Source organism: Pristis pectinata, chromosome 2, assembly GCF_009764475.1.
Source record: "Pristis pectinata isolate sPriPec2 chromosome 2, sPriPec2.1.pri, whole genome shotgun sequence".
Classification (NCBI taxonomy): Eukaryota; Metazoa; Chordata; class Chondrichthyes; order Rhinopristiformes; family Pristidae; genus Pristis; species Pristis pectinata.
Window position 1 is genome coordinate 18,705,032 of NC_067406.1, and position 27,138 is coordinate 18,732,169.

The 27,138-nt window shown below is 39.1% G+C and overlaps 1 protein-coding gene across 4 annotated transcripts in view; it reads left to right on the plus strand.

Annotated features, from left to right (window-relative positions):
* zmat1 (zinc finger matrin-type 1) overlaps positions 1-27,138 on the plus strand; it is a 68,273-nt gene that overhangs the window by 3,395 nt on the left and 37,740 nt on the right. Inside the window, exon 1 of one of the 4 annotated variants that reach the window (XM_052010365.1) lies at positions 18,508-18,609. The exons of the other annotated variants lie outside the window; for them this stretch is intronic. Within the exon in view, the coding sequence (XP_051866325.1) occupies positions 18,576-18,609 (34 nt within the window). The 5' untranslated portion in view covers positions 18,508-18,575. Of the gene's footprint in view, positions 1-18,507; positions 18,610-27,138 lie in introns of those variants that run through there. 4 annotated transcript variants of the gene reach the window in all.

A 27,138-nucleotide genomic window follows, 5' to 3' on the forward strand; every position in this document is an offset into this window, starting at 1 on the left:
GCTTTTTTTGAATTTCTACATCCCTATTTTCCCTCCAGAGGGAATTGAACTGCCTTGAAATTTAAGTTAATCGAAACAGTTGATTGGTTTAATAGTAAACATTGAAGAACAGCAATGGGCTTAGAATCTTAGAGGTCAGATCAGTTAAGGAATGAAACATCTTGAAAGGATATTAGCGATGCTTGTATGTTCTTACAGCTTTTCAGCAGCTTTGAAGAGTAGCATTCCTAGCTTTTTTATTTTTTAATTCACTAAACTTATATTCCCTACCTCCTGTGCTGGATTTAAACTTGTATATGCAGGTTTTAGTCCAGCCCTTTGCACTGCTTCTCTATTATATAACCATTACTGTATTGACCAATGACTGTATAGAATGTAAAACACAAGAGATTACACCCATTGGATGGACATAGATATGGTTTCTCATGAAAGTTAAGAAAAATAGAAATGTGAGCAGAATATTTGAGTTGGAGACTGTATGTTGAAATCAATAATAGTGTGCAAAAGAGCTCGTCAGTTTTGAATTTTATTTTTCTGGGTGGTTGTATTGAGAATTAAATATTTATCTATGCATTATCTGCAAGTTATATAAAGGTGGATAGACTGAGCATCTTCTCTCATAACTTAGCAAAATACAGAACTTTATTGATTCTGGTAATTGGAAGCAATTTAACTTGCAGAATAAGTTGGATCAAATCTTGCCTTTTATTAATTTGTTCAGACTGACATTGTAATGTATTTTATGGTTCAACTAAAAGCAATAAATGAATATAGTATAGGCTTGTAAGATTCAAAGTTTAAGTCTTGACAGTAAACAAGTTGAAAGCTGTAAAATAATACACAGGACCAACTAAATCCTTTACCTAGCAGCATATGTAAATGAGTACTGTTATTACAAAAGGTCCAGGTCTGTGTTGCATTGATGCAGGTAGATACCTGAAAACTTATTTAAAACCAAACATATTTCGCCATCAGAGTTACAGGGTAGGAATTGATTTCTGATCATTAGTCCTGAACAGATTTTTTTCAAGTGTGTTTTTCAGAATCTGGGCATTGCTGGCAAGTTTAACATTTGTTGCCTTTCCCAAATTTCTACTTGAGAAGATAGTGACAACTGAGTGGCTTGGTGGCTCACTTCAGAAAGCATTTTTAAGAATAGGCCTCATTGTTGATTATCCTTTCAACTGCCTGTCATTTTCCTCTTCCCCAGTATTCAGTTCCATTACAGAGTATAATGGGAGGCTGTTGGGCTAACAACTATTTATATCCAGTGATCATAAACAGACTTCTCCCCTGGAATCTCCTAATATAAGTGATTTGTGTCAACCATGTCAGGGGGTAAGCATTGTTTTGCTACAGCCATCAAAAATTAATGAGATGAAGGTGCCATCTTTCTTTGTAGTTCAATTTTGAATAACTGAATACAAGACCAAAGCCCGGAACTCTTCACAGTTCTGTACTAATTGCAAACCCATTGTCTTTTGGAGTTGCTACTCCTTTCATCACAATGTAGAAGGTACTAATTAATCTAAAAGCTCTTTGCTACAACACATAACTTATTCACAACTGGTGCTCTGTGAGGTAAGTACTTTTGAGGGGTTAGAGTTGTGAGAAGTTTTTCTCTGCACATGGCCTGCAATGTGCTTTATCAGTGGATAGGTGATGTCGAGATTCAGCAGGAAAGTGTTCCATTTGTATGACTTAACATTACAGGATTTACTGAACATAAAAAATACTTAAAATATATTTTTCTATAATCTTTGGGTGTTCATTAGGACGGGTTAATGTTCTAATCTAATTCAATGTTGTCTACAAATGCATTGAGTCCGTATTATCTTTTCTTTGGGCCAGTATTGTTTTAAAAGGCAAATAACCTTTTATTGATATTTCTTCATTGGTCATTTACATATTTTTTTTGTTTAAACATTGTGAACAACCTAATTGAGTGAACTGACTTGGATGAATTTCTGGGCATAACGCTGTGTAGCAGTTGAATTTGCACCAGAAGATAATGATTAACTTGGTGCATTCTGTATGTTTCATCTTCTTCCTGCAACTAAACTTTGATTTCACCAAGTCTGAACAACTGTTTAAATGTTGTATATATGAATATATACATATATGTGTGGGAAAAAGCTGGTTAATGATGTACTGTTAGAAAGGTACTCTGGAGTTTCATGATTTTCTTGGACATGAGTAGGTTTGGGGATTGGAAAGGCAGACAGCAGAGGCTTGGAAAAGGAGAAATGTTGGATACTGTGTATGGGACTGGGATGTGTTAATGAAACACTTAAGTTTTCATGTGCACTTTTTATTTAAAATGCTATTTATTGTGACCATCATGTAGTTTCACACTCTAGATCTTTTATTGCAGTGTAATGCAAGTTAATTAAAACAAAAACTAATTTGTTCATAACTGACACAATGTATGGAGCAATTAAGGGTTGAGATGTAATTACCATAGAAGATGACATAGGTTAAATGTTAGCCATCGTAGAGATCGTTGCAAATAGAAAGTGATGGCATTAGACTAGGATAGTGTGCGCCTTGCGAAAGGTCTATATAACTAAGACTTTTAATCGCACTGAGGTTATTTTATCCTGATGTTGAGCAAACCTGAGGACTGTACAGGGAAATGGAGCACTTTTCCACTCAATCCTAACATGGAACATTCACAGGTTAAGCATACCACAGTGGGTGCAGATAAAATTTCTCTTGTAAATCCAATCTGCTTTTTCTCCTGGTCCCCATCCTCACCCTGGAAATGTACTTAATCCTTCAGAGTACCATTTGTGAAATTATATGTATTTCAACAGGTGCTTCCAAACTAAATCTTAAATAGCATAACTTCCTTCTCCATATGTGTAATTTAACAACTCAATTGACTGTTCTGACTGAGATTGCCAACAACTATTTTACACAGTGGACTTGCAACTGAAATATTATCACCAGTTTTAAATTTATTTACAATCCCTGCAGCTTCGGTTGGGAGATTGCAAACTGGTTGCACTATTTTAATCTTCAGTGTAATAGTAAATTGAAAATATGTAACCTCACAGCAATTACTGAAATTTTTGGAAAATTGTTTTGGGTGAAGGCTATTGCAAAAAGTAAATAATAGGTAATAAAGAATGTAATTTTTATCAGAGAAAGATTCTGGGACAGTAATTGCATTTAAATAATGTATTAAACTTGAAGTGAAAGAAGTGTTTTATAAATAATGTCCGGACTGCACAGTTACAAGAAATTGAATGCAATGGATTTTCCATTGGCAAATGCAGAAAGTTGAAAGAAAGCATTGGGATAAATAACAGAAGTACTCTTAGTCAGGGCATGTACATGATGAAATATTAGAAATTTGAAGTAAAAGCATTGCAATGAGCAATAAGTTCGCCAGAACCTAGAAAAAGAAAAGACAATGTATACATAAAGCAGTGTTGCAGATATTGTGAATTTGAGGACCTTGGATGCAAAACATTAACTGTTTGTCTAGTACATTTTATGATGGTCATTTCTGAAAAATAATTATTGTGACAGACATGTTTATGGCAAGGTAATCAATACTTGATTGACTAATATCAACAGTTTAAGTTATGGTTAAATATTAACCAATAAGTTCACAGTTTTTGAATGAAAAACAGTAAGCTACAGATGCTTGAAATCCAAAATAAATCATCTTCCCAGCAATGCTAATTGATTTGGTGATAGTTTCTCATTTTATTACCTTTGAAAGGTCTTTAAAAACAACTAGGTTTAATCTGGTGAAGAGTTTACTGGAACATAGATTAGTGTGGATTAGATTTTGTCCTCCACTGTGGTCTATATTTTTTCATACTTTCTTATGCCACAGAAGGAAGCTATTCAGCCCATCAAGTTTATGCTGGCTATCAGAACACTCCCAAGTCCCATTCCCCCACATGCTTACCTGTAACTTATTCTCTCTCACATGACCCCAACCCACCAATTCTTCAGCCATCCACCTTTACTAGGGTAGCCATTTAATCCACCTGAATATCCTTGGGATCTAGGAGGAAACCGTAGCACCTGAGTGAAACAAACATGGTAACGGAAAGAATGTGCAAACTCTACAGACAGGACCTGAGGTTGTTTGTCACTGAAGCTGGATGGTAGCAGCACTATCTGCTGTGCCACTGTGGCACCTAGTGAAAGCAAATGACTAGTATGTAGAGACCTATATAAGCAATAGCAAGAAAAGATGGGCAAAAAAAATCTGGGCACAAGTTAACAACATGGCAAGGTTGTTGCCTGTTGCAGGGTAGTTTTTAGCCATGTTCGTAATTCATACTTTTTTATCAGAGTTGCAAGATCTAGATAGGAAGGGGCAAAAAGTCACAGCTAGTATTGGTAATGAGAAGATCTGTAGAGAGCAGCTTGCAACGAGTCGCCACGCTCCAGTGCCATCTTGTCCTTCGTGAAAAATAGTTGACAAAAATACATCTTAGTTCATTTCCACCAACTTTTACAATAACATAGATGTAAAACCTTACTTTGAAAACAGAATGTGTAGATCAAGGTTAAGTATTGCAGGCAGGGAATATATCTTGGGAAAACAAATCCAAACATATGCAATTGGAACATGACCAGTGAAGTCAGAATTAGTTAAGTACGATGCTTTTGTGGCACTATTTCTTTATTAACAAAGTTCTATTTTCTGATTTTTTTTGCGCTCCACTTCAATGTAAATGTATAATTTTAGGGTGAAAATTAATGTAAACTTTAACCCTCATCAACTAGATCAGTAAGTTTGTGGTTGATACGAAATTAGGTGTTGTTGATAGTGAAGAAGGTTACCATAGATTACGGGGGAGCTTGATCAGTTGGGGAAGTGGGCTGAGGAGTGGCAAATAGATTTCAATACAGATAAGTGTGAGGTGATGTATTTTGAAAAGTCAAACCGGCATAGTACTTATACTATGAATGGTAGGGCACTAAAGGAGTGTAATGGGACAGAGGAACCTGGGAGTACAAGTGCATAGTTCATTAAAAGCGGCACACAGGTAGACAGGGTGGTGAAAAAGGCGCTTAGCACGCTGGCCTTCATCAGTCAGGACATTGAGTATAGGAATTGGGACATTATGTTGCAGTTGTATAAGTCATTAGTGAAGCCGCACTTGGAGTACTTTGTACAGTTTTGGTCACCCTAATATAGGAAAGGTATGGTTAAACTGGAAAGAGTGCAGAAAAGATTTACGAGGATGTTGCCAGGACTAGAGGGCCTGAGTTATAGGGAGAGGTTGGCCAAGCGAGGTCTTTATTCCTTGGAGCGTAAGAGAATAAGGGGTGATCTTCCAGAAGTTTATAAAGTCATGAGAGGCATAGATAAGGTCGATGGTAGCAGTCTTTTCCCCAGGGTAGGAGAGTCCAAACCTAGGGGGCATAGGTTTAGGGTGAGAGGGGAAAGATTTAAAAGGGACTTGAGGGGCAAATTATTCACACAGAGGGTGGTGAGTATATGGAACAAGATGCAAGAGGAAGTGGTTGAAGCAGATGCAATAGTATAATTTAAGAAGCACTTGGATAGGTACATGCAGGGGTGGGGCTTAGAGGGATATGGGCTAAATGCAGGAAATTGGGACTAGCTGGGTGGGCATCATGGTTGGCACAGATTTGTTGGGCCAAAGGGCCTGTATCTGTGCTGTACTGCTCTATCACTAGGTTATAGTTCAAATACTTTCTCTAGTTTTGGGACGACTGCTTTAGGATGGATGCCAAGATCATGGAGAAAATGATGGAAGAGATTTAATGTAGGGGATTAGTGAGGAATTTAGTGATGGAGAAACCTGAAGAAACCGTGAGACTTTTTCACTAGCACCAGGAAAATAAATTAGAAAATCTGGTAGGTGGTTATATTTACCAATACCCTTCAGAATTTTTATCACAAGGTAAATGCAAAAGAAATTATTTCCACTAATTAGTGCCAAATTTGAAGTCATCATTAATCTTTTTACAATCTTTTTAAGACATGGGCTACCTACCAGACATTTGCAGAAGAATCAATAATAGATGTTACATGAGAAATGAATAAGTGAAATAAGTGAAGCTTGGAGGCATCATAGAACACTACAGCACGGTACAGGCCCTTCGGCCCACAATGCTGTGCCTACATTTTATGTGTTGAGCTAAGGCACCTCCATGGGCCAAATACCTGCCACTGCACTGTAAAATTAGTTTAAGATGCAGTCCCAGAATTCACTGGCATTTGAGTTAACATATGCTATTGGCGTCAGCAGTTTCAGGTCAAGTTTACAGACTCAGCCAGAAGAAAGGTAAGCTTCTTTAATGAACTAATGATAAGTGATTGACATGATATACACACACCGCCACCTTAAAGAATAGGATCTTTGGCTGTATTACAACATCTGTCACTTCTATTTGAAAGATAAGTGGTTGTGGAGAAACCAAGTACAAATATTGTCAACCTAATCCTAAACACTTTGACTTAGTTACTTATAGGTTCCCCAGCAAGTAACAAGGGTCTTTAATATACTTTATTTCATGAATGCAGGAGGAGCTATTTGTATGCCAAACCTATTCGTAGACTGGCCGTGGTATTCTATGTTTAGTCAGTGATGCTTTGAGAAAGCAAATTACCAGTGTCCACAATTTCTTTTTATTGAAAGTATGTTGGAAGTATATTTTTGAGGCTTCCATTGACTATTAAAAGCACTCTTGCCTCTGAATCAGAAGGTTGAGGGTTCAGGTCTTGAGCACAAAAATATGCACGCTTACAAGGGAGTGCTGCATGATCAGAAATGCCATCGTTCGGGAACAGTTTTGAAGTCAGCCATTCAGTCCCTTGCACCTACAGATCTATCTGTATTTGCACAATCCACCTGCCATGGTTCCATGTTCTTTTTATGACCAAAGTACAGTAAAAATCTATCAATCTCAATAATCAATTAAGCTGAAATCACACTTTTTGAGGAAATCGTCCCCCACTTCTACCATCCATTTGTGTAAAGTGTTTTCTAACATATCTCATGAACAACCTAGGTCTGAAGTTCTGCTGGTGCTGAAATCTGTAGTTATGGGGAATTTACAGTGTAGAAATGGTGTAACTAGCCAGATTTGGTATTTATATTTTTCAGAGCTTCACTTCACATCCACTCCTTCCAGCATACGCTTCTATTCCTTTCACCCTGAAAATTTTATATTAGGTTCCCCTTAGGCTGATCTGTACAGGACCATGTGGTAGCTAGTTCCCTGGTATCATCATTCTGAGTAAAGGTTTTTGAATTCTTTATTGACTCTTTATTTGAATTTGAACACAGTACTTAATGTTTGTCTAGCCTAAAATCATTTTGCAGAAGGCAAATCCAACACTCATGTCCTTGTGAGCCTTTTTAGCTGAGTGACTTAACACATAAAGAACTTATTCAGTAATCAGCCCTTAGATATTTTAAGACTTACCCTGAAGTGTATCCTAGAATTATTGCAGTGGCACATCAATGTGTGTTTTGTTCATGGTACTGCCACTATAAACTTCAGAAATAATCCAAAGCCTCAGATGTACATTTTCACAAGTGAAAATATGCTTTCTGGGAACCAATGCCGGGATCAGGGCTTCATGGAGAAAGAGAGAGGTCTGGCTCCAGTAGACAGAAGATTAGAACCTATGGTCATTGGTAATTATCAGATTTAATAGCTAAGAATAATGGCAAATGGAGATTGAAGTCTCCATCGGGGGTCTTGGGGATCTCTGCATTGCTGATCTTGGCCAATTGGATGGATTATTGAGGAGAACAGAAGTCTGGGGTGCTGCTGCCTGGCTCTTAGAGAATCAAGGGTGAAAATGGTGGTGGGAGGATGAGGCCCAAAGGTTAAAGGGTAAATATTGAAGTTAACCTGAATGAGATTCCCACCAGGGTTACACCATGAAATTGTTCTGGAAGTGCCCAATGATGGTCGCTCCTGGGTCAAATTGATCTAATTTCCATCATGGCAGCCCATAAGGAATAATGTGATTTGATTCGTGCCTGAAGTACTGAATGATGCTGGGCACTGCCCAATTGAACTTTCAGAGTCACGCAAATGGGCAGAAAAATGTTCCTTGTTTCATGTCACTTTGATACATTTTTAATTGCATAAAGCTGAAATTGATCATGCTAATTTCTCTGCACCTTTGCCTAATTTATCAAGAAATTTCAGTACAACAAAATGCATGACATTATTTTTTGACTAGCGGTAACCTCATTCAGGTTATCTTGATAGCCTTTTAAAAACAAACTGATGGAACTGTTTATGTGGTAGTTCAACACCCTTGTAGATCTGTAAAATAGGGGTGAACTTTGTAAAACGTTTCTATCAGGTAACATGATTGTAATCAGATCAAGCAGTTCAGTCTTAACGGCATATTCTTTGCACAGTATTCAAATAGGCAAAATTAAAACACTGATGTAATGGTAAAAGGCATCAAATTCAAATGGATTATCATCAAGCACAGTAACAAAAATGATTCCCCTCAAGCTGCAAATAAGTATGGCTAGAAGTAGAAATCTAACTGAAGCAATTGCTGTATTCGCCCATAAGAACACAAACAAAATTCTACGTAGCAAAAAATAATGTGGCGCAAAGTAGTTAAGAAATTAAATAAATATTTACAAGTTGTTCTAGCTGTGCTCCATCGTTGGCTTACAAAGTCAAGTCCATTGATTGTTGATGAGAAAGGAAAACTTAGGATCAGTTCTTTGAGTTTTGAGAGAAAGTGCAGGTCTGTGATGTGAAGCTTTATGATTGCTGGAATATATATAATAAAGCCTGGAGGAGTGGCTCTTTAAGACAAATACTGCAGCACTTTAGTTTAAAACAAGTGCCACAACTGCAGGCGGGTTTAGGGAAATAATTTGACAAAACCTTAACTCAAGAATTTATACTAGTATTTCCAGTATCGGGTGGCTTCAATTTGATTATCACACTGGCTCAAATTCATTTATGTAGAAACAGTGATCTTCTATGTGCATGGGGCATCCCCAAGGTGATTCCTGTGCTGTGGATGGCCCCATGCTACTGTGAGAAGCAGGCTAATCAATAAGGCAAAAATTGCAGCATGTAACTCTGATATACGTTGTCAAAGTCGAGTTTATTGTCATATGCAGAAGTACATGTATGCACAGGTGCAATGAAAAACTTACTTGCAGCAGCATCATAGGCACATAGCATCAGATACACAGCATTCATAAGAAAAACAATTTTCTGCACAATTTTTACAAGAAAGAACACAATTAGAACAAAAAGAAACAAAGTCCGTTGCAGTGCAAAGTGGTCATAGTGTTGCTATACTGAGGTAGTGATTAGGGTTGTGCAGGTTGGTTCAAAAGCTGAATGGCTGTAGGGAAGTAGCTGTTCTTGAACCTGGTGATGTGGGATTTCCAGCTTCTGTACCTCCTGCCCAATGGTGGCTGCGAGAAGATGGCTTGGCCTGGATGGTGGGGATCTTTGATGATAGATGTTGCCTTCTTGGGGCAGCACCTCATTGTAGATACTATCAATGGTGGGGAGGTATGTATCCGTGATGTAATAGGCTGAGTCCAATATGCATTCAGATTGCCGTACCAGACCATGATGCAGTCAGTCAGGATACTTTCAATAAATAAGCTGCAGTCAGTGATGAAGCAACTCATGAAAAGATTTAAAAACATTTTAGCTCTGAAAACTAGGTTGGCAGATGCTGTGTGCAAGACATTGATGTCAGAATGAAGATGCTTTAATTGATGGCCTACTGGCAATCTCAGTGCAATGTGTCATAGAGTCGTGTAGCACGGAAACAGGCCCTTCAGCTCACTGTGTCCATGCCAGCCATCAAGTACTAATTCCATCTCCCCTCATTTGGTCCATAGCCTTCAATGCCATGATGTTTCATGTGCTCAACTAAGCACCTAAATATAGTGAGAACACTTGCCTCACTACCCCCTCAGCCAATGCCTGTCAGGTTTCAACCACCCTCTGAATGGAAAAAAATTCTTCCACAAAAACTCTAATTCTCTTATTCCTTACCTTAAATGTATATCCTCTGGTCATGCAACCTCTGCTTATAGGAAGTTTCTCACCAAAGTGATTTTGTAGAGGTTCTAAACAGTAACTAACCCGGAATGGTGTATAAGTCGGATATGATTACTCAAATTTATAATTTTTTTTTGTTGTAAAGTGAAATAAGAACAGAACATTTGTACCTTTCATTTTTTTATTTGAATGGCCCCTGTGAAGTGATCCAGTCTTGTGAATATAGCTCATTTCCCCTCCCATCCCATCCTACAGACTTTACTACCACCATTTTCACACAAATATGGAATACAACTGTAATTGTTCTTTTCATTTAAATAACTAGAATTTTCCAGTGAAGAAACTTTGCACAATGAGATAGTAATAATCTCTCTCCCTCTCTTGGAAAATAAGAGAACATTGAAAAATAAAGCTGGTTTCCATATTGTATGATCTTCCAGATAAAATTAATGATGCCATAGAAGTGCTGTTGTGCATAAAAAGCACAACATAGAATGCAGTACTGATTTGGCACTTTGGCTGGCAGCCCAGCGACTTTTAATCTAAGTAAAGTTAGTGATTGTAAAAGCAACCCTGCAGTTCGCTTTTTGATATTTTGAAACATGAGCTATGCATTGTAAAAGCTTACCAAAAATGTGAAGTAGAAAATCGAGTAACCAGCTGAAATCACACACAAATGAATCCCATGTAATATTGTATTCTACATATCAAGTGTATTCCAAGTTTGATCTGTATCAGTGGAGACACAAAAGACTGCAGATGCTGGAATCTGGAGCAACACACAATCTACTGGAAGAACTCAAGTAGCATCTCAGGGGAAAAGGAATTGTTGACGTTTTGGGTCGAAATCCTGCATCAGGATTGAGAGTGGAGAGGCGAGATGGCCAGTATAAAGAGGAGAAGGGGAGTTGCGTGAGAGGATTCTGAGGCAGTTGGTGGACTTAGGAGGGGTATAAGATGACAGGCAGGTAATACCTCCCCTACCTGGTACTACCTGGCTGTCATCTTACATCCCTCCTCAGTCCTTTCTTGCTACTCCCCACCTCTTTATACTGGTCATCTCGCCTCTCCACTCTCAATCCTGATGCAGGGTTTCGACCTGAAATGTCAACAATTCCTTTCCTCCCACAGTTGCTGCTCGACCCGCTGAGTTCTTCCAGCAGATTGTTTGTTGATCTGTATCAAGTTGGTGGAGAGCAATGACTGGATTTATGGCCTTGTAGAATGGTGTTGTGTCAGGATAACAAAAGAGGAGTCATTTCTGCACTTTCCATTATTGAAAGCTTGATGCAGTTGACTGTTCGTACAAGTGACCTACCAGATGACCATCTCTACTCGTAGAACCATATCCTGGATATAGATCCTGTACTTCATGGAAAGGAGAAAAGACCAGGAGAATTGGAGTAATAAGAATTAAGATAGCAGCAACAAATTTCATATTTGCTAGCACATAACCTGGAATACAATTAGAGATGTGAAATGAATTGAAGGGAAGGGAACGAATGGCAAGCGGAAGGTTTTTAAGGGTGTGATATCAAGAGTCCAGGGACAGCATGTTCCTGTTGGGATGAACCATAGAACAGTGCAGCACAATACAGGCCCTTTGGCCCACAATGTTGTGCTGACCTTTAAGCCTCATCTAAGACTACCTAAACCCTTCCTCCCACATATCCCTCTATTTTAAGTTCCTCCATATGTTTATCTAGTAATCTCTTGAATTTGACCAATGCACCTGCTTCCACCACCTCCCCAGGCAGCACATTCCATGCCCCAACCACCGTCTGGGTAAAAAACCTCCCTCTGATATCTCCCTTGAACTTCCCACCCATTACTTTAAAGCCATGGGTAAAGGGTAAACCTGACACGTTTAGGGAACCCTGGCTGATGAGGTATTGATGCTCTGGTCAAGAAAAAGAAGGAAGCATGCATTGGGTTTAGGAGGTCAGGGACGAGTGAATCCCTTGATGACTATAAAAAAAAGATTAAGAATACACTTAAGAGGGAAATCAGGAGGGCAAAGCAAGGGTATGAGATGGATATGGTAGGCAAGGTTAAGGAAAATCCCAAGAGGTTCTATAGCTATATTAAGAGTAAAAGGGTGGCTAGAAAGAGAGTAGGGATTAGCAGGGCTGCCTGTGTCTCGAGCCACAGGAGCTGGGTGGGATTTTTAGAGTCATAGAAATTGGTAAATTGATTTATTATTGTTACATCTACTGAGATACAGTGAAAAACTAGTCTTGCATACCGTTCATACAGATCAATTCATTACTACAGTGCATTGAGGTAGTACAAGGTAAAACAATAACAGAGTGCAGAATGAAGTGTTTCAGTTAAATGTCATACAGTTACTGTTAGAGTCATACAGCATGGAAACAGGCCCTTCGGCCAAACTCTTCCATGCCGACTGTGTTGTTCAGCGAGCTAGTCCCATCTGCACACATTTGGCCCATAGCCTGCTAAACCTCTCCTATCCATTTACTTATCTAGGTAGCTTTTAAATGTTGCTAATGTGCCTGCCTCAACCACTATTTCTGGCAGCTCATTCTAAATACCCACCGTCCTTTGTGTGAAGAAGCTGCTCCTGGTGTCCCTTTTAAGTCTCTTGCCTCTGATCTTAAACCTATGCCCTTTTGTTTTTAGCACCCCCTCCCTGGGAAAAAGACTATGTGCTTTCACCCTGTCTGTGCCCCTCATGATCTTACATACCTCTATCAGGTCACCCCTTAATTGCCCACATTCCAGGGAATAAAGTCCTTGTCTACGCAAACTCTCCTTGTAACTCAGGCCCCCAAGTCCAGACAACATCCTGGCAAATCTTTTCTGCACTCGTTCTAGTTTAATAACATCTTTCCTATAACAAGATGACCAAAACTGTAGACAGTATTCCAATGCAGCCTCACCAATGTCATATATAACTGCAACATAACTTCCCAACTCCTATACTCAATGCCCTGATGAAGGCCAGCGTGCCAAATGCCTATCTACCCGTGACGCCACTTTCAGCAAACTATGCACTTGCACTCCTAGGTCCCTCTGTTCCATAACACTCCCCAGGGCCCTACCATTCACTGTATAAGTCTGGTTTGATCTCCCAAAAGGCAATATGCCTCACATTTATCTGGATTGAAAGCCATCTGCCAATCCTCAGCCCACATACCTAGCTGATCAAGATCCTCCTGTAATTTTTCATAACCGTCTACACTATCTACAACACCAGCTATTTTAGCAAATTTACTAACCATGCCCTGTACATTCACATCCAAATTGTTTATATAAATTACAAACAACAAAGATCCCAGCACCGACCCCTGTGGGATACCACTAGATACAGGCCTCCAGTCTGAGAAACAACCCTCAACCATCACCCTTTGGTTCCTAGCACTGAGCCTGTTATGAATCCAATCAGCTATCTCCCATGCGATTTAACCTTCCAGACTAGCCTGTCATGAGGACCCTTGTCAAAGGGCAATGTAAATTCCATATAGCAAACATCCACTGCCCTACCCCCATCTATCCTCTTGGTTAAACGAATATTTCTCCTCAGTGTTGACTGAGGAGAACATCATGGTTGCTCTAGAGATAAGGGAAGCAAGTTTTGGAGAACATTCATATTGCCAGGGAGGAGATATTTGCAGCCTTACAGCACATTAAGGTGGATAAATCCCCCCCCACCCCTGAAGCTTTTTATGTCGAAATAGCTTTCTAGCTTCTTCAGGTGCTTGGTTCTCACATCCTACTGAGATAGAGCATTTCACAGGTTCATCATCCTCGAATAAAGAAACTGCTCCTCATCTCAGTCCCAAAGGTCTTGCCCTGTAACCTGAGACTGGACTGACCATTTCAGACTCACATGAGAATTAATTTCTTTTTGCAGAATCTTTGGAATTCACTACCTCTTCTGAGTTCTGAGTCACTGAGTAGATTCTAAGATAAGAATTGATAGATTTTGGATTCTAGTGAAATCAGAATCTTATCTAGTCATTTAACTCATTAGCATTTGCTAATGATTGAGAAGGAAAGTGAATTTGAGGCACAGGATCAGCCATGTTGTTATTGAATTGCAGTGCAGGCTTGAAGGGCCATTTAGCCTCCTAATAGGTGTATGTTTTTACGGCAACCAGTTTGCTCAGAGTAAGTTTCTGCAAATGCTAATAAGTTAAATGACTGGATAATATTTTCTGGTCTTGATTGAGTGCTACATGTTGACTAACATAACTTCTCTGCTCCTAGAATAGAGCAATAGTATTTCTTTTACACCCACCTGAGAGAGGTTTTGATTTATTGCTTCACTGAAAGACACACCTTCAAATGTACAGCAGTCCCCCATACTGCTTTGAAATACCATCAATATAATACTCAGGACTGGAATGAGTCAGAAGTGAGAGTGCTCACATTCAGTCAAGGCCAAGCTTAATTGAGTTGTCTCATGTGACACCGAGTCATACTGACAAGAAAATTTAGTCCTTAGTCTGTGCTGAATTAATTAAGCCAGGCAGCATTACAGTTAACCTCAAAGTTATAAATGTGGGTGGAGGAGAAATAAAATCAATTAAGTTTTGCAATCCTAAACATCTTTCAGTGCATGTGGATGCTGGAACTGATGCTGTTGTGATGGCCTCTCACAAACTACTGTATACAGTTCTCATCACCACTCTACAGGAGAGTATAGAGGAGATCTATAAGGATCTTGCTGTAGCTGGGAATTTTGGATATGAGGAAAGATTGGCTAAGTTGGGGTTGTTTTCTTTGGAACAGATTTTTTTGATTGAAGAGTAAAAATATTACAAGAAGGTGGACAGAAATGACCTTCTACCATAGCAGAGAGGATAATAACTAGGGGGCACAGATGTAATTTAGTTAGTGGAAGGATATTCACTTAAAATGCCATTACCTGCAGAAAATGGACTATGGAGGTAGGAAGTGGGATTGATTTAAGGTCCATTTTTGTTTGAAATGGATACACTAGCCTTTTTTTTATGTGTCATAAATTTCTGTGATTTATTACTGACTCATCTGGTAAAAATCAGCCATGAAGGACAGTGACTGAACCTCAGCCAATATCTCCTGTTGTGCGAGTCCATTCCAGCATAAGACCACCTCACCTATAGAGATGGAGCAAATTTCCAAAGGAGTCTTCATTGTTTATAGGATGATATGTCTGCATATGGAGAGAGAATGAGTAGGCCAGACTTTAATCTTCAGACTTTAGAAGACCTCATTGAAACAAACAAAAATCTTAGGAGGGCTCAGCAGGGTAGATATAGTTCAGACGTGTCCCGTGGTTATGGAGTCTGGAAGAGGGGATCAAAATTTGAAAACAAGGGACAATTATGACAGAAATGAGGAGAAACTTCCACTTAGACCATGGTGAATCTTTGGAATTCTCTGCCTTGGTGTGCTGTGGAGGCACACTCATTGATTGCATTCAAAATAGGGATCAATAAATTGTTGGATTTTAAAGAATCAAGGGATGTGGGAATAAGACAGGGAAATAATGTTTAAAGTTGAAGAACAGCAATGTTCTTGCTGAATGGCAGAATCGTCATAAGGGCCGATTGGCCTACTCCTTTCTTATTTTCTTATCAAGATTTTCTGTTAGACAATAAATGTATATAAATATTGCAAAAGAGGCAAACACACTTTTTAAGGTAATACATTATTGTTGCCTGTTCAATAACTTCTACTAATACAATCAGTATTCGTCTATTATATCACTGGAGATAATCTATGAGTTATTGTTACATGTGCTTTGCACTGTTCCTTCTATAGTTGTATAATAATACTATTAAAATGAAAGTAATACAAAATTCATAACCAGAATCAAACTATCATGTATACAGAGTTTTTCAAGCCCTCGGGGTTCCAGTGAGGGGTTTGCAGGTGTATTTCATGGTCATTGAAATACATTTGGCATCTGGCCACAGTTATAACATGGGCAAAGATAGCAAGCAAGTTTCACGAATACTATTTATTTGTTTTAATGATACTGATTAAGTAATATATAGTATATTGGCCATGACACCAAGAATATTCCCCTACCCTTCTTCAAGTCATGGAGCCAAAAATTCATTCAGCATGGAAACAGGCCTACCAAGTCTGCGCCAGCCATCAAGCACACATCTACACTAATCCTATTTTATAATCTGCATATTACCCTCAAATATTATCACTAACTTGCACACTAGGGACAGTTTACAGTGGGAAGTCAAATGGGGTGAGGACTTGTACAGTAAATGGTCGGGTGCTAAAGAATTTTGATGAACAGAGAGACCTTGGGATTCAAGTCCATAGTTGCTTGAAAGTGACAACACAAGTAGATTGGTTGTGAAAAATGCATATGGCATGCTCGCCATTATAGATCAGGGCATAGAATATAAAAGTTCTTTATATAAAAGCTTTACAAAGCACTGGTTGGACCACACATGGACAATTGTGTGCAGTTCTGGTCACCATAATATAGGAAGGATGTGGCTGCACTGGAGAAAGTGCAGAGGAGGTTCACCAGGATGTTGCCTGGATTAGAGGAGTTTAGTTATGGGGAGAGACTGCACAGCTGAGTTTGTTTTCCGTGGAGCAAAGGAGGCTGAATGGTGACCTGATAGAGCTTTATAAAACTATAGGCAGCACTGATTGGGCAGATCGTCAGAATCTTGTTCCCATAGTAAGAGTATCAAAAACAAGACAACAAATGTTTAAGGTGAGAAGAAGGAGTTTTGAAGGGAATTTAAGGGCAAGCTTCTTTCACGGATAGTAGTTGATATCTGGAACACTGCCAGAGGAGCTGATGGTGTCGGATACAGTCACTATGATTAAGAAACAATTAGACAAGCACTTAAACAGACAGGACGTAGAAGGATATGGACCTAATGCGTGCAGATAAGATCAGTGTAGATGGGCAAAGAGGTTCGCATGGTTGTGGTGGGTGGAAGAGCCCATTTCTGTGCTGTACAAGTCTGTGACTTTAATTAACCAATGAACCTGCATGCCTTTGGGATGTGGGAGGAAACTGGAGCACCGAGGGAGAGCCCACATAGTTACAGAGAGAACATGCAAACTCCACACAGATAGCACAGAAGGTTGGCGTTGAACCTGGGTCGCTGGAGCTATGAGGCAGCAGCTCCAATTGCTGAGCCACTGTGCTATTGGAATACTATGCATCCAGGTGAAAGACAATAATTTGATTTAATGTCACATCCTAAAGACTACATTTCCTTTCTCTCTCTGCAATTCCCACTGCAATGTGAACCCAAATTATAACTTAAATTATAAAACAAAATGTGCCTCCTAAACTCTAGGCTACTGAGTAGATGCAAGATAACTCTGGAGTAGAATTCAAACTTTAAAAGAAAGTCATTGTGTCTACCTAATCACTTAAAGTCATGCTTATAGTGGGTTTCATCTGCCAATAAAATATCTGTAGGAAGACCAGTGATGGACACTACTAAGCAGCTTGGGTGCTATTCCCATAAACTCTGATGTTTAATCAAAGCACCCAATGATAAATCATGCCTGCTGGATTGGACCTCCCTTGGTAACTGATCTTTGTCGCTTTTGATAATGATGTAATAATCACTGTCCTTTGTGGCTGCAGTGACAGCATCGAATTTTCAAAAATAATGTGTAGCAGATAGCTTGCTTCGTTTCTGTAATTGATCAAATTGAATTAACAGGAATTGTAAGTGTATTGTTACAGAGAAGGTACCTGGTTGTGCTAATGCAAAAAATTACTGTTGAAAGCCAGAAACATTCTGTGAATATTAGAGGATAATTAGCTTGGCAGTACCTTCACTTTTGAGTTGGAAGGTTATAAGTTTAAATCCCATTCCAGAAAAAGAAGCACAATCCTCTAAACTGAAATTCCATAGCAGTACTAAGGACTGTTGCATTGTTGGAAGTGGCATCTTTAGATTGAATTGTTAAAGACCCCACAAACATCATTAGTTTCATTATCAGAGTGCTGATTGTGGGAGCATTTGAGTGCATTTCGGCTGCTACATTTCCTACTTCACTGCAGTGACCATACTTAAGAAAATCATTGTCTGTAAAGTGTTTGGGGATTTTTTTATGTATTTATGGAGACCTATGCAGAATATACGGCTGAGGAAAAAATATGTGGCAAAAGAGATGACTATTGTCGTAACTGGTCTACACTGGAATTTATGCTCCATGTGAGCCCATTTCATCTGAGCAAAACAACACTATTGAAAAGCAAAAAAAAACTGCAATGCTAGAATGTGAAATAAAAAAACATAAAATGCTGAAGATACTTAACAGGTCATGAAGTATCTGCGAGGAGAGAAGCAGTTAATTTTTCAGAACCTGGTTCTGATGAAATGTCATCAACTTGAAACATTAACTTTGTCTCTCTCCTTAGATGCTCCCTGATTTGCTGATTATCCCCAGCATTTTCAGCTTTTATAGCTATAGAATGCTCACTGTATAATCATCACTACAAAACCAAATGGTTCTATATTTTTGCAACTCAAGAACAAACCATTTTAGGAAAGACTGATTAATCCATGGCTAGGAATAATTATTAGGCAGCAGAGTCATCAATGGATAAGATGATGTCACAAACAGCAAACAAAGGTCAGTCTGTTTATAACAGTCAACCCAGTGCTAAGCTGAAATTCCTGCTGGCAAGTCAATGCCGTGTAAACATCTCTTACTGTTTATATTTTGGACTTGGTGGGAACAGTTCTATTCTTGCTGAGTTAGGTGGATACTGAGCAGGACCCTCCGTATAATTGATGTACGATGACATCCTCAGTGAAGTTGTAAATCTAACGTAATCACTGCAAATATACCAGAATTTACCCTGTAGGTAATTACAGAAAATTATCACAGGTAGTGTATGTTATGCTGCTTCAGAAGGGAAGACACTAGTGCAATTAAAAATCCCCTTTTCATAGATAAGACTTCAAAGTGACTGAAAGACCACAAAGCAACTTGGACTGCAAAAATTCAGGAAAAAGAAATAATTTTTAAATATATATATTCTGTTTTAAACCTGATTGCTATTGGTTATGCCCCAGCCAGCCAGATAATTGAACACAAACCCAATTGCGAATTTGTGATTTGAAAAAGCACTATTGGACTTTGGAAATAAGACCAATGAATGCTGGAAATGCACGACTGGAGGACAACTTAATAACAACCAGCATTTATATTGTACCTTAAAAGTAACAAAACAAACCTGGGATTTGGACGCCATGAAGGATTGGTGATTTGTTTACAAAGTATTGTGAGGGTGAGGATGTGGGCAGTGGATGCTCTGGAGTTTATCCAGCTTTGGATAGCAGACCGACACAAGTGGTGGTGGTGTCAGCTGAGGAAGAATGGTAAAGATTTATTAATTGCTCCTTGACCTGTCTGGTGGTGGTGTAAGTAGAAAATGAATGAGAACAGAAGAGGAAGTTAAAAGATCAATCCTGGAATTATTGTGGCCCCATCACAGACTCCTGCAGAGATCATTACTCACATCCTGCCAATTTAAGTCCTCATTCATCTGCTATTTGGCCCTCTCAGCCAGCACCAACACAGTCAATGTCATTCAGTCTCTCTTGGTCTCTACCCTGCAACAGCCATTCTTTTCATTATCTCCACACTTCCCTGTTTTCTGAAACTTAAAGCATGGTTATTTTCTAACTTTTACTGGTTGTGATGAAACTTCAGCCCTGTTTCTCTCTCTCAGATGTTGCCTGGCCTGCTGAGCACTTTCAGCATTTTCTGATTTTATTTGCAATTAATGGGAGTGTAGTAATTGTTATTTTTAAATCTGAGATGGGTAGAATTTTGATTACCAAAGAAGTTAAAAGATTATGTGCAGAGCAAGATATATGGATGTTGGTGAGTGATGGTTTATAGTAATGATTGGTGGAATAAGCTTGAAGAAATAAATGGCCTATTTCTGTTTCCATATTCCTAAATTGACTTGTAGAGATTGCTATTCTCATTTGGTCAATCTGGATTCAGCAAGGAATGGCCAGGTTGGTTTTGTTTCATAGTCGTCAGAGTTGAAGAAGTGAAGAAATATAATGTGCAGTGAAAAGGCAGAGGACTGAATATCTAATAGAAATGAGAGTGGCAAACGTGTCAGTAAGGCAGCAAATAATACAATGAAGTCAGGAGCACTGTGATGTGGTAGGTTAGGAAAATGGGTTGGAAGAAGGTTGGGGGAGGGAGGGAATTTATTTCCAAAATGGAAAATGTTGGAAAATTTACAATGAAATAATTCCGATGCAGTGTTCCACCTCCATGTTTCTACTACTTGAAATTTTGATGATGTTCTTAAGCTGTATCCATTCTGTTAAAGTTCACTTTGATTAAAACCAATAAATCATCAAAATTTCAAGTTTTGCCTCACTTCAGCAAAGACAAACTGCCTTTCTCTTTTTGCTTTGGATTTCTGATCTTACTTGCTGCCTGTAAGTTACAAAATTACAGAATCAAACAGCAAAGAAAGAGTTGATCTGCCCCCCGTGCCTGTGTCAGCATTTTGAAACAGCCAACCGACCTACATTGCACTGTTTCCCTGGTCTTCCAAATTTTTCTTTTAAGTAGAGGTGCATTTCTCTAAAGGAAGCTACTTTGAATCTGCTCCATAAACATTTCTAGCAGTGCATTCAAGAACTTAACAACCTAGGTGAAACAAAATAATATCTCCATCCCATTCTTAAAATATGTGTTCTCTAATCACCAACAATCCTGCCAGTGAAAATATTTATCAGGTAAATCTATTTAACACATTATATTGCAGCATCAAGTTCAGATACAATTTTAACTTTGTGGTGTCAAAGCCAAAGTAATTTTACTTGCACTAGTGTTTCTCAAAACAACCGTGGTAAATGAACGATGCTCATTTAAAATTTACAGTGTGTTACACAGTGTGAGGATCAAAGAAATTTTGTGCTATGAATTCTACTCAACCAAGTGAGAAAATTAGTGTGTATGCTTGTTGCTGACAATACTGTATATCTTCATTATAGAACAGCTAACAAGCTAGTTTAGAGACAGTTTTTTTGTTTCATAGCTTTGTATGCAGCTAGTTAAGGCACATTCTCTTTTCAGTATCAGAATACTTAGAATAAGAGGAAACTATTTTGTAGGCAATGAAAATCAGATACAGGAGTACTTTTTTGTGGAAATGCTTAGGAATTCAATCACGTGCTTTTTTCCAGCAATATATGATTGAAAATCATTTTTCTCCCCCAGATGAAACAGGTTAACAATCATTGCAAGTCATTTCCTTTCACTCTCCTTCTGGTCCTGCGGCATACTGGTACCCAGGCCCTGACCCAGAATCTTCTGCCTCCTGTGATCCATCAAGGTTCACTCCACACCAGATATCCTGTTGTCAGAGTGAATCCTCTTCTTCCCCCACCATCTATGTGTTTCTCCCCAGTGAACATCATAGCAATGGCACTGACGGCTCTCCTACCCAACAAGGGCTTCATAGAAAAGCTCCTGACCTTCCTGTGTCCTGATCATCACATTCTCCTCTCCCAACAACCCAGCAATCATCATATCAAAGGTTCTCAGTTTCCCAAAACATCACAACAGAAACCTTGATGCTCCATATGTTCCTTGTATGGTCATCACAGTAAGTGGGTCTAGTATTATATCCACTCCCCTTTGCCTCTCACATTAGGTATAGATCCACAGCCACTGGTCATCCAGAACCCTCAAACCAGCCTTTGAAACCAGCTATTGGATGGCGTATTTTCATTCCTGTAAAAGGGCAACACAACTGCAGCTATCAGGCCTAGTGTGTAGCTGAACCTTGTGGAGGGTGGTGTGGGGGCAAACAATCAAAACAGTATTGACAGCTGACTGCAGTGCCCACCTAGCAATTTCTAGTCCCTAGTTCAGCCTCCACATAAAAATTATTCAGTGCTATTGTATGGAGGAAAATCAACGCGATAGAGTAGTTTTAATAAATTTACACCATAGTCAGGAACTTCCTGCAAGCTATTTTGTTGGTCCCTGTTGAAAATCACATCAACGTGAAAGGCTTTTATGGTGTTAGATACCTTTCCACTCCTCCACCTGCAAGTCTAATGTAAAGAATCTTACTTTCATCACAATCTGTCTATTGTGCCTCGCACCAAAAAGAGTTTGAATAAATGACTTTCTTCAGCATTGGTAGGGAAGCTTTTTATTTGTTTATTAAGGTTATACTTTTATCCCCCACATACATTGTTGCCTTCATTTAGCCACCAGTCTGCCAATGTGTCTTCTTATTAATTAGTACAAGATTGCATTTCAAAATCTTTGTGAAATTGTTTCTCCTCCAGCAATCAAATTCTGTACTTGTATCATCACTTGTGAAATATGTACCAAGGCCAAATGAAGATCTGAGCACAAATGGTCAATGTGCCGAGAGACTGTTCTCATTACAAAGATTTTGCAACCCATTTTCCTTGGATAAAGTTGGACATTAAGTTCTGGCTTGACACAGAAAAATTTCACATATATCTGAATGTGAACTGAATATGAGTTAGAATGAAAGCATTTCTAAAAGTAACCCTCCTGTTTAAAATGTCAACTTGTATTGCCTGTTATGATGCTGGTGACTTTTTATTATTTTCAGTGGCAAGCACAAGTTAGTTCAGCTTTCAGATATGGTTCCTTGACCAGAGTCATTTGCTTCACATGCGTGACTACAATATTCAAGTTTGACGGATGCACCGGCATCTAACCTCAAGCACAGGAGGCAAGATAAGCTGAGTCATGAATGAGTGACAGCTGGTAGTTCCATACAGAACCACCAACTCAATTCAATTCAGCCCAAGGTACTTCTGAAATGCTTTAGAAAACTCACCTATCTTTAGGAGTGTAAGGCATGCATTCTGTTCAGGAAGAATTTAAAAGAACAAAATTCCAGAAATCCACAGCTATTTGGTATATGTAAAGCTATATGGAGACTTTTTTCCCCCTCTCAAAATGTGGAGAGATGGCTGCACATGGGCTGTAGGGGTACAAAAAGAAGTACTGCATACTAACTCCATACTGCGTACTAACTCCATACTACATATGACTCCATACTAACAGCAGTTAGAACAGGGAAGCTAGCAGGAGAGTATTAGAATAGTATAAAAGTAACAAAGGCAAGAATGTGCAGTGAATGAGCTGGAGCAATTTTTACTGATCTAGAATCGGATGGGAAACGATGAGTGGGAATAAATAGGTCCATCTTAGGTTGGCAGGTGGTGTCTCATGGTGTACCATGGGAATTGGTACTGGGGTCCCAGCATTTCACAATGCTTCGGTTGAGGGGATCAATGTAATAGATAGGAAAGGTCTAGAGGGATATGGGCCAAATGCAGGCAACTGGGATAATCTCAGGAAAGCATCTTGATCTGCAAGGACGAGTTGGCCAGAAGGGCCTGTTTCCATGTTGTATAACGCTACGGCTCTGTAATATGTCAAAGTTTGCTGACAACGCAAAACTAATTGGGAATGTGAAGAGTGATGAGATGCAAAGTGGCTTCAAGGAGGTATAGAAAAGCTGAGGCAGTGGGCAGATAGAGTACAATGTGGAAAAATGTGATCTTGGCAAAAAACAGAAATGCTGAGTATTTTTTTTAATAGTTAAAGATTGTGAAATGTTCATGTTTAAATTGTATGTACTGTAGCTGGCAATTGGGAAGGCAAATGGTACATTGACCTTTATTACAAGAAGATAAGTATAACAGTAAATGTGGTTATACAGTAATCTAGTGTGTTGATAAGAACATATCTGGAGTTTATGTACAGTACTGGTCTCCCTACCTATATAAAAATATACTTGTTATAGAGGGAGTGCAAGAAAGATTCACCAGACTGGTTCCCGGGGATGACAGATCTGTCATGTGACGGAGAGATTGGTAGGCTAGGTCTCTATGCTCTACAGTTTAGAAGAGTGAGTGGTGACCTCACTGAAATGTACAAAATTTGTAGGGGGCTCAAAAGGGTGGATTAGAGGATGTTTCCCTTGAAATAGGGGTCAGAGTTTCAATGTAAGGAAAAGGCCATTTGGGATTGAAACGAGAAATTTCTTCACTCAGAGGATGGTGAATCTTTGTAATTCTCTACCCTAGAGTGCTGTGGAGGTTTTCAATACAAAGAAGTGAATTTCTGGATATTAAAGGAATCAAGAAATAGGGCCCAAAAATGCTGTTTGAGTTAGAAGATCAGCCATGATGTTGTTGAATGCAGAGCGAGCTCAAGGTGCTCAGTTGTCTGCTCCTGCACTTATTTTCATATGTTCTTATCACCCATCCCTAACTGTCCTTCAAAGGCTGGTAGTTGTCTCTCTTGAACTTGTTCTTGTTGTGAAGGTACTGCCATAGGGCTGGAAGTTAGAAGTTCCAAGATTTAGACCCCATGATGACAAAGGAATTGCAATTTGTTTCCAAGTATTCCAAGATGATGTATGACTTTGAGGCGAACCTGCAGATGGTGTTCCAATTCACTTCCTGCTCATGTCCTTCTAAGTGCTTTGAGACTTGTAGATTTGGCTTTCAAAATAGCCTTGGCAAGTAACAGCAGTGCATTTTGCAGATGGTGTACATTAGCCATATTATACTAGTAAGGCAGATGTTTAAGTTTTTATTAAACAGAAGTAAATGAGCATAATTTATATGAAGGTATGTATACAATGTATCTTCAAACTCAGTATTAGCCTCTTGAAGAATAAGTTTCACTTGTACGTCTCCTGCAAAGTACAGTATATAACAGGATTTGCCCAAGTGCAATATGTTTGAACAAGGCTTAGATGTTGGTTGGTGATGGGATTGCAATGAGAAAGTGAAAAAAAAAGCTAAGGATTAAAGACCTCTGGATTAGATTTTTGAATATGAGAGATTAAACAAATGCAGTGAAGTTTACAAGAGAGTTAGGCACATGACACCAAATGCTGTCTTATTCATGGTGGAATGGAAAGGAATTGTATGGTAACTATGATATGGAGAATGAGGATGGGCCTAGAGAACTTTTTTTTAGAACAGAAGGTTATGACAGAATCGATGGAAGGAATTGTTCCACTGACAGTAGTGTCAGCAAAACAAAAGAGCTGGTCATTGACTTCAGGAAGGGGGGCAGTGCACATGCTCTGGTCTACATTAATGGTGCTGAGGTCAAGGGGGTTGAGAGCTTCGAGTTCCAATAGCCTGTCCTGGTCCAACCCCGTAGACGCCACAGCCAAGATAGCTCACCGGCGCCTCTACTTCCTCAGGAGGCTAAAGAAATTTGGACATTCCCATTAACCCTTACCAATTTTTATCGATGCACCATAGAAAGCATCCTATCTGGATGCATCACGGCTTGGTATGGCAACTGCTCTGCCTGTGACTGCAAGAAACTGCAGAGGGTTGTGGACACAACTCAGCACATCACGGAAACAAGCCTCCTTCCATGGACTCTGTCTACACTTCTCGCTGCCTCGGTGAAGCAGCCAGCGCTCCACCCACCCCGGACATTCTCTCTTCTCCCCTCTCCCATCGGGCAGAAGATACAAAAGTCTGAAAGCACGTACTACCAGGCTCAAGGACAGCTTCTATCCCACTGTTATAAGACTATTGAATGGTTCCCTAGTACAATAAGATGAACTCTTGACCTCACAATCTACCTCCATATGACCTTGCACCTTATTGTCTACCTGCACTGCACTTTCTGTGTAGCTGTGACACTTTATTCTGCATTCTGTTATTGTTTTACCTTGTACTACCTCAATGCACTGTGTAATGAATTCATCTGCATGAATGGTATGCAAGACAAGCCTTTCACTGTACGTCGGTAAGAAGCTGAAGGGGAGCATTGAGGTTTTTAATGATTGAGTTGCGGTCTGGAATGTATGGCTTTAAAGGATGCTGGACCTCTTCAACAATAGATTTGAAAAGGAGGAACATGATATGTACTTGAAGGGGAGAAGTTTGTAGACCTACGTTGGTGACAGGAGCAGGCTCATCTCAGAATTTTGGATTGCATTGCTTGTGTCCATCTTGTATTATGCTATGATATTCCAGCAATAAGATTATCAAGACCAGATGGATATGTGGACAAAGACAAAGGTTTTTGCCTGTGACACTGTCAAAAAGGGGATTATTTCAATAGAATCCATCTGATTTGTCCCATTAAGTTATGATACTTAGAACAATCCACACCTGCCTCACCCAATTATCCTTTCTTGTGGGAGTACAAATAGAAATACAAACATGATTCTGATGACCCTCCTCTGATTTTTCCGTAGAGCTCCAGTGCTACTTAAAAAGGGGATCCAAAACTATGTATTTTTATGGCTATACCAAGATCTTGTGTGACGTAAATGTTGTACCTCAATGGCATCTTATGTAAAGTTGTCACAGTTACAACATCTTTTTTGTTTTATTGGGGGGCTCAAATTACTAGTAATGAATCACCGATGTTTCATGAATCCTAGGTCCCCTTCTGACTCAGTTTTATTATCCTATATGTTGTACCATGGAAGTACAATATTTACTGTACACAAAGTCTTGGTATGGCCACAAAAGAATACCTACATAGTTACGGACCTACTTTTTAAGTAACATTGAAGATTTCTGCCACTGTAGGACTATTCCTTCAATGAATATACTCTGCTTATTTTGCTGAATATCTTAACTCCTTCTACATTGCACACAAAGGTAGGAAATGGGTGGGGATCAGTGACTACAAAGATGATGAATGACCTTAGAGAAGGATATAAAAGTGAAGGTTTAGTCAAGTTGAAGTGCAAGGTTAAACTGTTGAGAGGATGGTCTTGGATTTTTTTTAGTGACACTAGGATGAAAATCATAGACATTTACAGTACAATTATATCTATGCTAGCTCCATAAGTGATCACGTGTCCCAAATTGAATAGAGGAGCAAAAGTAGAGCATTCTACCCTTGTAGCTCAAGGAGAACATGGCTGATCTGTACCTCCACTTTATTTACGTGGTTCTGTTCCATAACTCTGTAACCTTTAGCAAGCAAAGATCAATTTTTATTATTTGCCCTGAAAATTTCCTTCACAGTCTTTTGGAAATCGGGAATCCCAAGTGCTTCCTGATTTCACTTCTGAATTGCTGATCTGCCTTCACTTCAATTATTCATCCGCTATTTCTTTGACATTTGCAA